Raw genomic sequence first — 13,489 nt, 5'->3', positions numbered from 1 at the left:
TGTCAGGACCATTAAATATATCTCCTTTTAATTTGCTTCAGATAGTGGTGGAAATTTCTCACATATGTACTTGAAACAGTCTCTTTCCTTATTTAAAGCCACGTTCTGCAGCACTCGACTCTGGTAGATAGTCACTGTCACTCGTCACAATTTCCCTCACCTCTACATCAGACTCAGATGAAAACTATTCAAGATTTTCTAGTCGCATAGTGATTGGTACATCAGGCCCATGGAGTACAGGTAAAATGGCTGACCGAATAACTGGATACACGATTTGCTTTTTATTTTTAGAATCGTACCCCTTCACATCACACGAACAGAAGTAGCAGTCATTACTATGGTTCGACTGCTCTCTCCAAACCATAGGTACTCCAAAAGATGGCAACAGTCTTCTGCCGTTGATCCAATGATGAAGTTCTTCAATGCATACTCTACATACTTTGTGTGGTGCCCAAGCTTTACTTTGATCTCCAAGTTTGATTCCAAAATAAGCAAGATATGATTTTTTTACAAAATCTGTAAAATTACGCCTCTGCTTAGGCAATGTGTATATTTTATATAAGTTATATAACAAAAATGGTCTGGATTATTTATACATTCTCGATGCGACATAGTAAATACTTTCTTACTGAACTAAAAACTCTCAACTTTCTACTCCACAATAAAGCTTCAAAAACTGATTTCGTTTCGTTTCCAGATGAAACACAGACTACTGAAATGTGAGAGGAACTAGACGAGTTGAGTTGAGTCTCTCACCAAGGAATGGCTGACATTTCTATCTCCTACAAATAAAGATAATGGCAACGCTGCACGTTATTTCACCCTAACTTCCTTATACGCTTGCACCCTATACCTGCTAAGAGACATCTGTTATCCTTGATTTTCAATATAAACATCTTAAAAATATGTTGAATACATTTGGTTTTCATATCTTAACATACTAAAACTACAATTGTTAAAGTATTATAGTTTAAATAATAATGCTATAAATTGTCATAATATATTATAAGAAAATTAAAATAACAAAAAAATGGTATGTGATAGGAACTTTCTGGCTTCGAATTTGACTTCAGCATGCTAAAAATACCCTAAAACATTCAAAATTTGGAGGCAGTAATTTCATCACAGACTAGTGTAATCTATCGATTGTCGTCGATATATCTATGTGAGTAACCTACAGTTTTTCCTAATAAAATATTTCCTTTTCGTCCTTTTGAATAAGTATAATTCTATTCATTTAGAAAGCATGTAATCAAATTTATGCAGTGATGAATTCAACGGATGACCCGAGAGAAAATTTCTCCTTGCGATCAAGCTCCGTGATTTAATTGGAAAAAATATTTACAGGAACACACCAAAACTAACCTGTTATTGATCCTCCTTGATGTCCGCGGTTATTATGTATAATTCCCGAGTAATTACTTCTACCGTAACATATACTGAGAGTTCACATGTGGGCTGGTCCCACTACAATCTCTTACTTACGGCTTTTAAGGAACCCGGAGGTTCATTGTCGCCCTCACATAAGCCCGTCATTGGTCCCTATCCTGTGCAAGATTAATCCAGTCTCTACCATCATATCCCACCTCCCTCAAATCCATTTTTATATTATCTTCCCATCTACGTCTCAGCCTCCCCAAAGGTCTTTTTCCCTCCTGCCTCCTAACTAACACTCTATATGCATTTCTGGATTCGAACATAAGTGCTACAGGCCCTGCCCATCTCAAACGTCTGGATTTAATGTTCCTAATTATGTCAGGTGAAGAATACAATGTGTGCAGTACTGTGTTGTGTGACTTTCTCCATTCTCCTATCCCTCTTAGCCCCAAATATTTTCCTAAGCACCTTATTCTCAAACACCCTTAACCTATATATTATTATAATGTACCGAAGTACATATGATATTTCCATGCAGATATTCTGCGTCATCATACGATGAAAGAGTAATGGAACGGAGAAAAATTCTCTCCGGCACCGGGATTTGAACCCGGGTTTTCAGCTCTACGTGCTGACACTTTATCCACTAAGCCACACTATGACACAGAATATCTGCATGGAAATATCATATGTACTTTGGTACATTATAATAACATATATGATATGCGTAAATCACTTTGTGATTTAAGACGGCGCTTATTCCGTCGTATCCCGGCCAACTAGTCACTCTTTACGAGTGCACCTCAGCACATGTGTGGACTTCGGTCCTAGGTTCATAGACATCTATGACGTAGTGCAGAGGGCGGCCACTAGAGGGAACCCAAGAGTTGGAACTTAAAACTGAGACGATTCTTCCGACACCGGGGTGGAATCCGGTATGGCTTAGTGGATAAAGCATCAGCACGTAGAGCTGAAAACCCGGGTTCAAATCCCGGCACCGGAGAGAATTTTTCTCCGTTCCATTACTCTTTCATCGTACCCTTAACCTATGTTCACTTCAACCTTTACCTAACAAAATCTGTTGGCAGGCGTTGAGTGCTTGTATGTCAGCGTACAACAATTCTGTGCATCCTGCCCTATGCAGACAGGTCCTACTCCACCCCTTAATGCTTAGCTGCTCTGGCCAGACATTCCTCACTATGGTCATTAAGCCGAGGGAACATTACTATTTGGGACAGGTCTTTATTGGAGCTCTCTGTACATCACAACTATCAACAGTTCCGTGCTATGTATGTGACAGCAAAATAATTGAAATATGTTTAGAGTTTACAGATATGATAGATTACTTTGTCAAGTACAGTACCAGTATGTGATTAATGACTTTGGAACTGCAGATAAATTAGCTTATGATAGAGCCTTGGTGATGAGTGGTCATGTGAGTGGCTTACAAACGAAAGTCCTTTCAACATATCCGAGAGCTGTCTTCACCAGTGGCATAGCATCAATGTAAGCTAAAAGCTAATAATAATAACCTGCAGTTTATGAACAAAATTATTTATTAATTTTAATAGAATTTATATTCATGTGTTAAATATTGTGATGCGGCAGGTCAAGATGATTTGTGATGCAGCAGTAAACAAGAAGCCTGCATACACCAGCTTCCAAGCAGACTGGTTTCTTTCACTCATTCTTCTGTGTAACCCACCCCGCAGATTTTCCATCCTTTTCTAACTAAACTACCCTGGTCGCAAGGCTCGCAAGAAGCTAGCTTTTACATTGAAAATAATTTAGTTTCCGAGTTATCCCTTTCGTGAGTTGTGTTCAGTTGAAGTGTTAGCATGCACTGTGGCTGATATAATAAATAATGAGTGAAACAGTTCCTGACACCAATTTACTTGAATTTTTAGGACAATTATATTATCAAGACTGACTTACGAACAAAAGTGCGATTTAAAAAAACAAATGACCGTGTCTATTTGTTAGGGATATGAAATCATATTTTACTACGTACCATTTGAGGTCATGCTTTATTGGTGTTACTTACGAGGTTCCAACAATCTTCGGACTGCTGACTTGTCACTGACTACTATTTATTTTAAGACTATATTTTTGTAATACGTTTTCTCATATGTACAAGAAAAACAACGTGAATTAGCTTCCCCTGCTCAAAATTTCATGCTACACCACTGGTCTTCACACACTGTTATGTCCATGTTTTAAAGCAGACAACAAAAATCGAAGAGTGCAATTTTCTTTTTGACACATCTACGAGTATATGGAAACTGCTGTTTGTCATAACAGATTATTGGTTAGAAAGTTCTTCTTTGCTGTACGTGTACAGCAACTGTTGTTCTCTTTTGTACAAACTCCTGCATGGCATGTTTTTTTGGTAGATTCAGAGAAAAATGCAGAAAGGCCAAGTAAGATTTAAATAGTTATTTATGTAACTATGACAGAAAGTGATACTTTTGTGTACGAGTAAGACCTTTACAGACAAGGCATTAGCCAAGTCTGGAATTTCAAAACGAGTGCGCGAAAGACACTTTCGTACTAAGTTAGTTACATACAATATTTTTGGCACAACTTACATGGAAATTATATGTGAATTAATTAACTTATTAATCACAGACTATTAAAATTTAAATTCTTACAGAAAGCATCTTTCTTTCAACCTCAAAGTAGTCTATTATGTTTACGTACATTCAATTCTTTTATATGGTATAATGCATTTTGAGAGTTTTTTTGTAAATGTTGTTGCACATCCTGATAGTTGGCACAGTGATGCCATAATAAAATCTCGTAGCTTCCTGGCATTCCTGAACGCATTTGAGACAATATTTCTGTTGGAATTATTTCCAAATTTGTTGAATTACAATGTCGTCTTGTAAGCCTACAATTTTTTGCGAATGAATGTACATAGAGACGAGAATTCCATGCAAATGTATGTTTTTATAGAAACGTAAGACATAGCTCAAAATTAGTATTTATCCATTTCATTACTTTCCGGTTCTAAATATGTGTACTTTTCCGTGCATATTTGCATGTTTTGGCCTTTTTGGGGATAAAAACATACATGATGCATATTTAAGCAATTTTAGCATAATAATATATATGCCTATAATATACATTATTATATTCAGTTTAAAGTCAGGCCTCGGTAACGTAGTTGGTATAGCGCTGGCCTTCTATGCTCGAGGTTGTGGGATCGATCCCGGCACAGGTCAATGGCATTTAAGTGTGTTTAAATGCGACAGTCTCATGTCAGTAGATTTATTGGCAGGTAAAAGAACTCCTGTGGGACAAAATTCCGGCACACTGGTGATGCTGATATAATCTCTGCAGTTCCGAGATCGTTAAATAAACAATATTTTCTTTTTATTCAGCTTAAATGCATGTTTTAATGGTTTTGAGTGGACACCTCAGTTTCTCGATTTTTATGTCCCTTAATTTAGCTTCAGAAATCAGGACTGAAGAAGGAAAAAAAAAAAACAAAAACACTAAATAACAGAAAAATGAAATAATATGTTAAGATTTTCACAATAAGATTTTAAGAACCTTTTCCTGGACGGAAGTTCATTTTTACAAAACTTTACAGAGACCTTTATAGATTGTGTGTCATAAATGGATTTACTGCGTTAGATATTTTGAGAATAGTAGAGAGAAAGTAGAGGGTTCAAGGAAACTGCCAACAAATAATTCAGGTCAAAAGCACTCTCTTTCAGGGAGGTTGTAAATTCTCTCCCTTTTCCAGTACTGGTAGCAATTTAGATTCTCCTAAAATTGAAATCATTTGCTAAACTGTCTTTGCAGTGTGTGAATCTCTTAAGTGGTTAATGTGTTTGTTTATTCTGTTTGCGTGTGTTAATGTGGTTCTAATATGCTTCCAATTAAAGGTTCCAAAAGTGTACTCTTTGCACAGTGGATTAAAAGAAAGGATTTGATTAGATCAGATGCGGATAACATATTCTGCGATTATTGCAGTAAAGAGATAAGCACTGCTATTCTGTTTCCGAATATTTTATATGGCAGTTGTTCTTTGTAAAAAATTACAAAACTTTTAAAAAATAATTAAATTATGATGTCCGTTTTTAAATCGTATCTAGGTAACCATAAGGTCTATTATAATTTCAGATAAAATGTACTTACTAAAATATTTCAAGTCGACCAGCATATCGCATCTGCTTCACATAGGCCTATTGCAAGAACGTTCGTACCTGTGGAGTAATGGTTAGAGCATCTGGCCTTAAAACCAGATGGCCTGGGTTCGATTCCTGGTCGGGGCAAGTTACCTGGTTGAGGTTTTTTTTCCCCAGGGTTTTCCCTCAATCCAATATGAGCAAATACTGGGTAACTATTGGTGTTGGACCCCGGACTCATTTCATTGGCATTATCACCTTCACCTCATTCAGATGCTAAATAACCTAAGATGTTGATAAAGTGTAGTAAAAAATCTATTGCAAGAATGCAAAAAAAAGGAAAGAATATGCAAAGAGTTCCATAGATCCTTCAGTTATGCCTGTGGGAAAGTGAGTATAGTGGCGAAAAGCACACTGGACAGGGTCATAAATGCGGATCCGGACTTTTGTTCAGTGAAGAAAGTTATTTGTGGCGAAATCTTGAATGAAGAATTTGACCTGACACTGTCACAAATAGATGTTCATTCAAGTTTGCACCCATAACGTCTTGCAATGTAGATGCCTACAAAAACATATTGATTGCCAAGTGCAGGAACCTCATAGAAACCAATTTAGAAATGTTGTTAGGTTGTTAAATGTGCAAAAAAAAAAAAAAAAAAAAAGTGAATGAAATAAGATATTTGGAACAAAAATGAAAGTGCATATTTTAATGTATTTTTTGCTTGATGGAGCAAGTTTCGTAGTTTGATAGCGCATGAATGCATGCATATTTTGAGATTTCATAGAGCATGAAATTCTCGTCTCTATACATAGGCCTAATCATAATAGACTATTTTTGAGGTTGAAAGAGAGGTGCTTTCTGTAAGAATTCTGAAAGTATAATATAATTAGCACAGTTTTCCAGAGAGGAAGCTTACATGTTTAGTCCACTGAAATCAATCCATACTCCTAACATTTTTGTGCACTCTTTTATATCCTGATTGTCCATATAATATATTTTCAAGATTTTACGAGTTTTATGCTGATCAAAATGGATAAACACTGTTTTGTCGATATTTAGATTAAGTTTGTTATGTGATACCCACTCTTTTAATTGGTTATTTAGCTTCATTTATGGTATATTCTTAGAATATTCTCATTTCTACGTCTGTAAATCATGTTCGCTCATCTGCAAAGGATAGGTAGTGTTTCTGAATGAGATTTATTTATAGACAAGTCATTTATACTGGGTGGCTCACTTAAAACTTTTTCACCTCCTGTAATGTTTTAACTCTTGTAGCTATAAACAATATGACAAATAGGAATTAAATTGTATCGAAGGGGACATCTGATGTACGGAGGGAAACATTTCTTACGTAGATAATGTTCGAGACAACTGTGAAAATTATAATTTCAAATGCAAAACCAATATGTTTTATATTGCAATTGTTGGGTTATTTACGCCTTATTAACTAATTAGTTTATTGGGACATTTTCCTGTTGTTCTAAAGTATTTATGTTTTTATTTTCTTTTTGTACTATGTTACTATAATCTGATGTCCACAAAATGTATAGCACTGGCACAATAAAATACAGCATTATTGTATTACCATTTAAAAATGATATTTACCTTCGTTGTTGTTTTGTCAACTGTCCAAAGACAGATTGGAACCTTATAAGTGACACCAATAAGGCAGTACTCATGAGGCAACTAAACCAGGAGATAATGAGGTAGTGTGGCCAGTTACTTTCCCCCTCGTGTCTTGAAAATTCTTTAAGAAATGATGATATATTTATTAATACTTTGCAAATCTCAACCTATTCAAAAGCAAATACGCATCCAAACAAGCAAAATTAAGACTATATTTAACAGTAATAAGACCAATTGTAACATATGCAAGTGAAACCTGGACCCTAACTGAATTGTTTAAGCAAAAGCTCCTGGTTTTTGAAAGGAAAATATTACGAAGGATATTTGGCCCAATAAAAGATGCAAACGATGAGTGGAGAATTAGAAATAATAAAGAGTTAAATATTTTAATACAAAACCAACACATAGTAAACTATATCAAAGCGCAAAGAATGGCATGGTTTGGCCATATCCATCGTATGGACAAAGGAAAAACAGTTAAGAAAATATATAAATGGAACCCCATCAGTAAAAGAGCAAAAGGAAGACCAAAAAGTAGATGGAAGGAAAACATAACCAACGATTTGAAAACACTGAATGTAAAGAATTGGCCAAATCTTGTTCATAACAGAAAAGAATGGCGTAAATTAATTGAGAAGGTTAAAACTTCGACGAAGTTGTAGCACCTACTGAAGAAGAAGAAGAAGAAGAAGAAGAAGAAGAAGAAGAAGAAGAAGAAGAAGAAGAAGATATATTTATTATAGTTCACACACAAAAAAAGAAAAATATACATAAGTTACATATAATCATTGAAGCCTTACATTACATACTTTATAATTTACATATAGATATACAATTTTTAATATAATTTCTAAACTTAATATTTAATATAAGATGTTTCATCTTGCACTTGCGACTACTTTCGTGCAAGGCTCAACTCATTTTAATATGTTGTTACAATTAGTCTTTGTTCATATATAAATCGTCCATCTTCTAGCATATTTAAAACTTTTGAATATATACATTTTATTTTATTTATTCATAGTGCTATTCAAAAAACTAAACCATTTTTTCTTATCCAGAAAATTCTTTAAGAAAATAAAATCATTACGTAACATAAATGAGATATTCCCTTCGATATAACTTAATTTCTATTTGTCTATGGCAACTACAGTTAAAAATGTTATCGGAGGTAAAAAGGTTAAGTGAGCCACTTTGTATATAGTAGAAATAATATTAGACTATGTACCGAGTCTTAGGAAATACCATTTTTTTTAATAAAAACTGGGTTTGGTTTAACTGAATCTATTAAATTATTATTATTATTATTATTATTATTATTATTATTATTAGTATCATCATTATTGTCGCTCTTGCTATTACTATTACTACTACTGTTACTATTATTATTATTATTATTATTATTATTATTATTATCATTATTTTTATTATTATTTTCAAAAGTGTGAACTTTTTGTAAATTAGTATTAAACTGAGGCAAGTTAAGATCAGCCAAGATTTCACTATTCAACCCTTAACCCTACTGTATGCATCCTCTGAAATCTGATTAGTATAATATTATGTAACTAGTCAACGATGTACGGTATGCTATGGAAGGGAAAAGGAACTGGCCATCCTGCCCCATTATCTCTAGGCTTAGTTGCCTCATGAGTGATGCCTTATGGTGTCACTTATGAGGTACACACCTGTCTTCGGACAGTTGACTAATCAGCAACAACTATGTATCCTGCATTTCGCTACTCAAGACCTGGTCACTCTTCTATTCAGACATTTCATATACAGTAGGTAAACTTCCTGGAAATGATAGATAGCTTTTGTTGGTTAAGTGCCTTAATAAATTATACTCTGTATTATTCTATGAGTATCTACATTTAAGGACTATGAAATAATACGTCAATTAAAGTATCGGTACATACACTCAATCAATTACATACTGAACTTAGGTTAATTTGGAAACTTATATCTACAAACTGATAGAGTAGAGGAGGCAAGACCTGTCCAGTGACCTTATTATGTGTCGTGGCTATACCACCAATGAGTATGGAGGGGGAAGATATGTTTTAGTATGAGATGAACTTCCGTATCAGTAGATTCATATAATAAAAGAAACTCTCTTTTTGATGGCTTATTCTTTCCCTTCTCGCACAGCTCAGATGCCAGGTCTTGCCTCCTCATCTATATTATGATCATTGAGTCAATGCATACCTTGTGGTTAATACTGCAGTGACATTGAAATGTGTCAACACAACTCCCTTTGGCAGGCCAGTAGAACCACTGGAACTCAAAATGAAAGCTGTAAGGTCTTTGGTGTTTATTTTCTTTGATTTGTTATTATCTGTTGTTTCTTCAGAAGTACTAAACGTATTTCCATTCATATTACTTAGTTTCTCTTTTTTATGCAACATAACTTTAGTGGGATCTAGAATATCTTCAAGGGATACTGCATATTTTGGCAGAGGTTCCCCATTCGAATTCCATACAATAATTTTCTCAATATTACTCGATTTCAAATACGTTTCCAACTGTGCCTCCCAAACAGATGCTGAACATATAACCATCTTGGGCCGTGAGAGTGACAGGGCATGTGCCCATTCTCCTGAAAATGTATAAACAAAGGAAGATGTAAATGTGCGAACAGATATTTGGTTTCAATTCCAATAATGGTAATTGTGAGGATGATTAATTGAGAATGATAAAGTAGTGCAGGATTCTTCCCAGCATGGCTAACCGAGATCACCTTAATCAGCTGCCTTCCTAGGAAGAGGCCCGTGCCCTGAGGGGACATTATGGGCTGAACTTAAACTTTAATGTGATGTTAGTATTGTCGTATAGCCTACTCAAACTCACAGTGTTTGAGAAACACAGTGTGTTAGATTCAGTTACGATTTCAGACTATCTTTTCTGGTAGGGAATGAAAGAACAGAAATAATTGACTGTAATTAATCATCATCATCATCAGCAGCAGCAGCAGCAACAACAACAGCAACATGTATTAGGCTTTCCAGCCTGTTATGGCGCAATCAAAGCAGGTGTCCATCTCTTCTGGAGTCGTCCAACCTCTCGTTTTCCCTTTGGATTGTATACATGAGTCATTCAATAATTAGTGGCAACATTTGAATTAACAACAAAGAAAACATTTTTGGAACAGTCACATTGTTGCAGGGCTCAGAAGTAATCTCCTCCAACATGAAGAATCCGCCTCCACACCTCAGGGAGACAACGGATGCCATCCACAGCGTCTTGTTGTACTAATCTTCAAACAGATTGCTCTACTGCTGCTATAATTGCCTGTCTGGTTCTAAAGCGAACTCCTCGAAGTGGTAATTTCATTTTCGCGAAAAGGTCAAAATCAAATGGGCTCATATCTGGGAAATATGGAGGATGCTCCAGAATTTCTCAATTCCACCTGCGAAGTAAATTAACCAGAGGGGCAGCTATGCGAGAGCGAGTACCGTCATGTAGCACAATAGGATGAGAATTCAGGAGATTTGGATGTTTATGCCACACAGCTGGTCATAAATGGTGTTCCAGGCAGTAACTGTAATATGCACCATTCACATGATTTCCCGCAGGAACTGAATGAGTGACAAAGACACCATCAAAATCATAAGCAACAATGAACATGACTTTAAGTGGATCCTGTTTTTTGGCCGTGGGGAATCACTGTGCTGCCAATCATTTGATTGTCTCTTCAATTTTGGTTGATAGCATCGAACTCAGGTTTCATCTAAACTTATGATATGTCAAAGGAAATGCTTGCCTTCATGTCCATAGCGTTCTAAGTGTAATCTTGCTGTTTCCATTCTCTGCCACATGTTTTCCTCTTTAAGATTATGTGGAACTCATCGAGTGCAGATTTTCCTCATCTTTAACTTCTTTTTAAGTATTGTATATGAAGAATCGTACCAGAAGCAATTCCATCTTCCCTTGCTAGTTCAATACAAGTCCAACAACGTTGTTCTTCCAGCAGGGCTCTTACAGTGTTCACATGCACATCATCACTTGCCGATTGCGGTCTGCCAGCTCCACATTTTTTATGAAGATCTTCCCTCCCATTGTGAAATGCATGTGCCCACCCAGCCACAGTACAATATGGTAAAGTCTCTCTACCACAAGCTTGCAGTAATGCTGTATGGCATTGTCGAGCATTCTTGTCTCTTGCAATCTGAATTTTAATGAAGCATCTTTCTCCATATTTGCTAAACATTTTAGAGCACTACAGATAACAGGCCACAAATTAAACTCGCTACAAATATCTTATAAATGAAATTATTGACTTCAAACTCACAGATAACACACATCAGATACTCTTCTTTCTCATTGTTATTAGGTTGCATCATTTACCGCTGACAGCACCACATACAAACATTGTTGCCACTAATTATTGAATGATCCATGTAGACAGGCTTGCCTTGGTAATCTTTAATTTTCTTTTCCTAGTACTGTACATGTTTACACCATTTACTTTCGTGTCTAGTTATATCTGATATTACATCTTTAATTCTAATTCTTCTCTAATATCTACACTTCTTATGTGGTCCATTCATGTGCATTCTTTCACATAGCGCAAGAATTTAATTTCAGATGTTTCCAATCTGTTCTTATCTGTTGACAGATTGGAAACCACTGAAATGAAATTCTTGCACTATGTAATTGAAGAGTTGGGCTGAATAACGGGCTATGTCACAATCTGCTAACTGTGCAGGAGGAACAAAAATGTTACATGGTTATTCCATTCTTGAATTTACTATCGGACAGACACAATAGACCATTATTCCATCAAAATGTTTTGTACACTCAGCGAAGTATACATTTATATGTTATTGGAAGTCATATTACACATCATAGAAGATTGTAACATTTTTAACTCCACAGAAATGCTACTGGAAAATTACTTACTTACTTAAGTTACTTATGGCTTTTAAGAAACCTGGAGGTTTATTTCTGCCCTCACATTAGCCCATCATCGATCCCATCCTAAGCAAGATTAATCCACAGATAATAAACAGTTTTATATTTGAGAATATTATAACTATTAATAAACAACTCCAAAGAAATGCTACTGGGGATTACAGATAATAAACAGTTTTATACAATCAGAATAAATTATGAAATATACAAAATCAATAAAAAGGTTAAATTATGAATGAAATGATTATGATGTAATTCATTAAAGTTGCACTCAATGTCATATTATGAATAAACATACAAAATTGATAAAATAATAACACTATTATTAGAAAATAACTGCATTTTTTTATGTAGGGACACCATTAAATTAATGAAAGTTGTAACAATAAATGAATAAAGAAAATTGATGGAGAAAATAATAACATAATACCTTAGAAGTTTCCTGCTTGGTATGTTTTATCCTCCTTCTTCTTTAAGGTCTCTTGGACCCTTATTTTGGCCATTTTGATGACCTGGCATGCATTTTTTAGTTTTACAACATACCATTTATTAGAATTAATTATTCATTCTCCTTTGGAGACGGAGGTGAACAAGCTTCTTAGACATGGCTCCTGGAATGCCTGCAGTTTCTTGTGTTTTTACAAGTGTTTCCTAGCACCCTACATTAAAATCGCAAATGGATTGGCCAATTGCATTCTCCACCCGACCCCTGTACACAAAAATTGTTTTTGGACATTTACGCCAAATCATGGAGTGCAATGATTCATTGGCATTTTGTGTTTTACCCAAGAGACATCTATTCAGAAGATTATCAGAGGCAAGCCGCTGGTATACGAGGATGATTTCTGCCAGATAATCCTCCCTGATAGGTTGTACCTACATGTCCACATCTGTGGAGTAACGGTTAGGGCGTCTGGCCGCGAAACCAAGTGGCCCAAGTTCGATTCCCGGTTGGGGTAAGTTACCTGGTTGAGATTTTTCCGGGGTTTTCCCTCAACCCAATATTAGCAAATGCTGGGTAACTACCAGCGCTGAATCCCAGACTCATTTCATTGGCATTATCACCTTCATCTCATTCAGACGCTAAATAGTCTAAGATGTTGGTAAAGCATCATAAAATAACCTACAACTAAAATAACCTACTCCATGATGTGGAGATGGTTGAATCCCTTTTGAAATAGCTCTCTGGTAGAAAAATACCATGACTCACTACCCTTGGGACATTCATGATGTTGGGGTTTCTTATCAGTTGAAATGCTGTGGAATAAAGTAGCAAATATTGCTGTCTTCATTCCCTGCATGTCACCAATATTACGATGGATGACCTGATCATAGTACCTCTGTAGTTTTGTAATTGTAATATTCTTCAGCATACCATCTCCCCTGCCACCCAGTCGAACACTCTCAGAGTGCATTTTAGTCATGTTGCGAAGTG

General features: G+C 35.6%; 1 protein-coding gene across 1 annotated transcript in view; it reads right to left on the bottom strand.

Annotated features, from left to right (window-relative positions):
* LOC138700289 (luciferin 4-monooxygenase-like) overlaps window positions 1–13,489 on the bottom strand; it is a 110,110-nt gene that overhangs the window by 34,645 nt on the left and 61,976 nt on the right. The window contains exon 4 of the mRNA XM_069826801.1: window positions 9,349–9,739. Within this exon, the coding sequence (XP_069682902.1) occupies window positions 9,349–9,739 (391 nt within the window). The remainder of the gene's footprint in view (window positions 1–9,348; window positions 9,740–13,489) is intronic.

The sequence above is a fragment of the Periplaneta americana genome, chromosome 1, assembly GCF_040183065.1.
Source record: "Periplaneta americana isolate PAMFEO1 chromosome 1, P.americana_PAMFEO1_priV1, whole genome shotgun sequence".
Classification (NCBI taxonomy): domain Eukaryota; kingdom Metazoa; phylum Arthropoda; class Insecta; order Blattodea; family Blattidae; genus Periplaneta; species Periplaneta americana.
The sequence above is the reverse complement of the archived record's forward strand: the minus strand, read 5'-3'. Positions and strand labels throughout refer to the sequence as shown.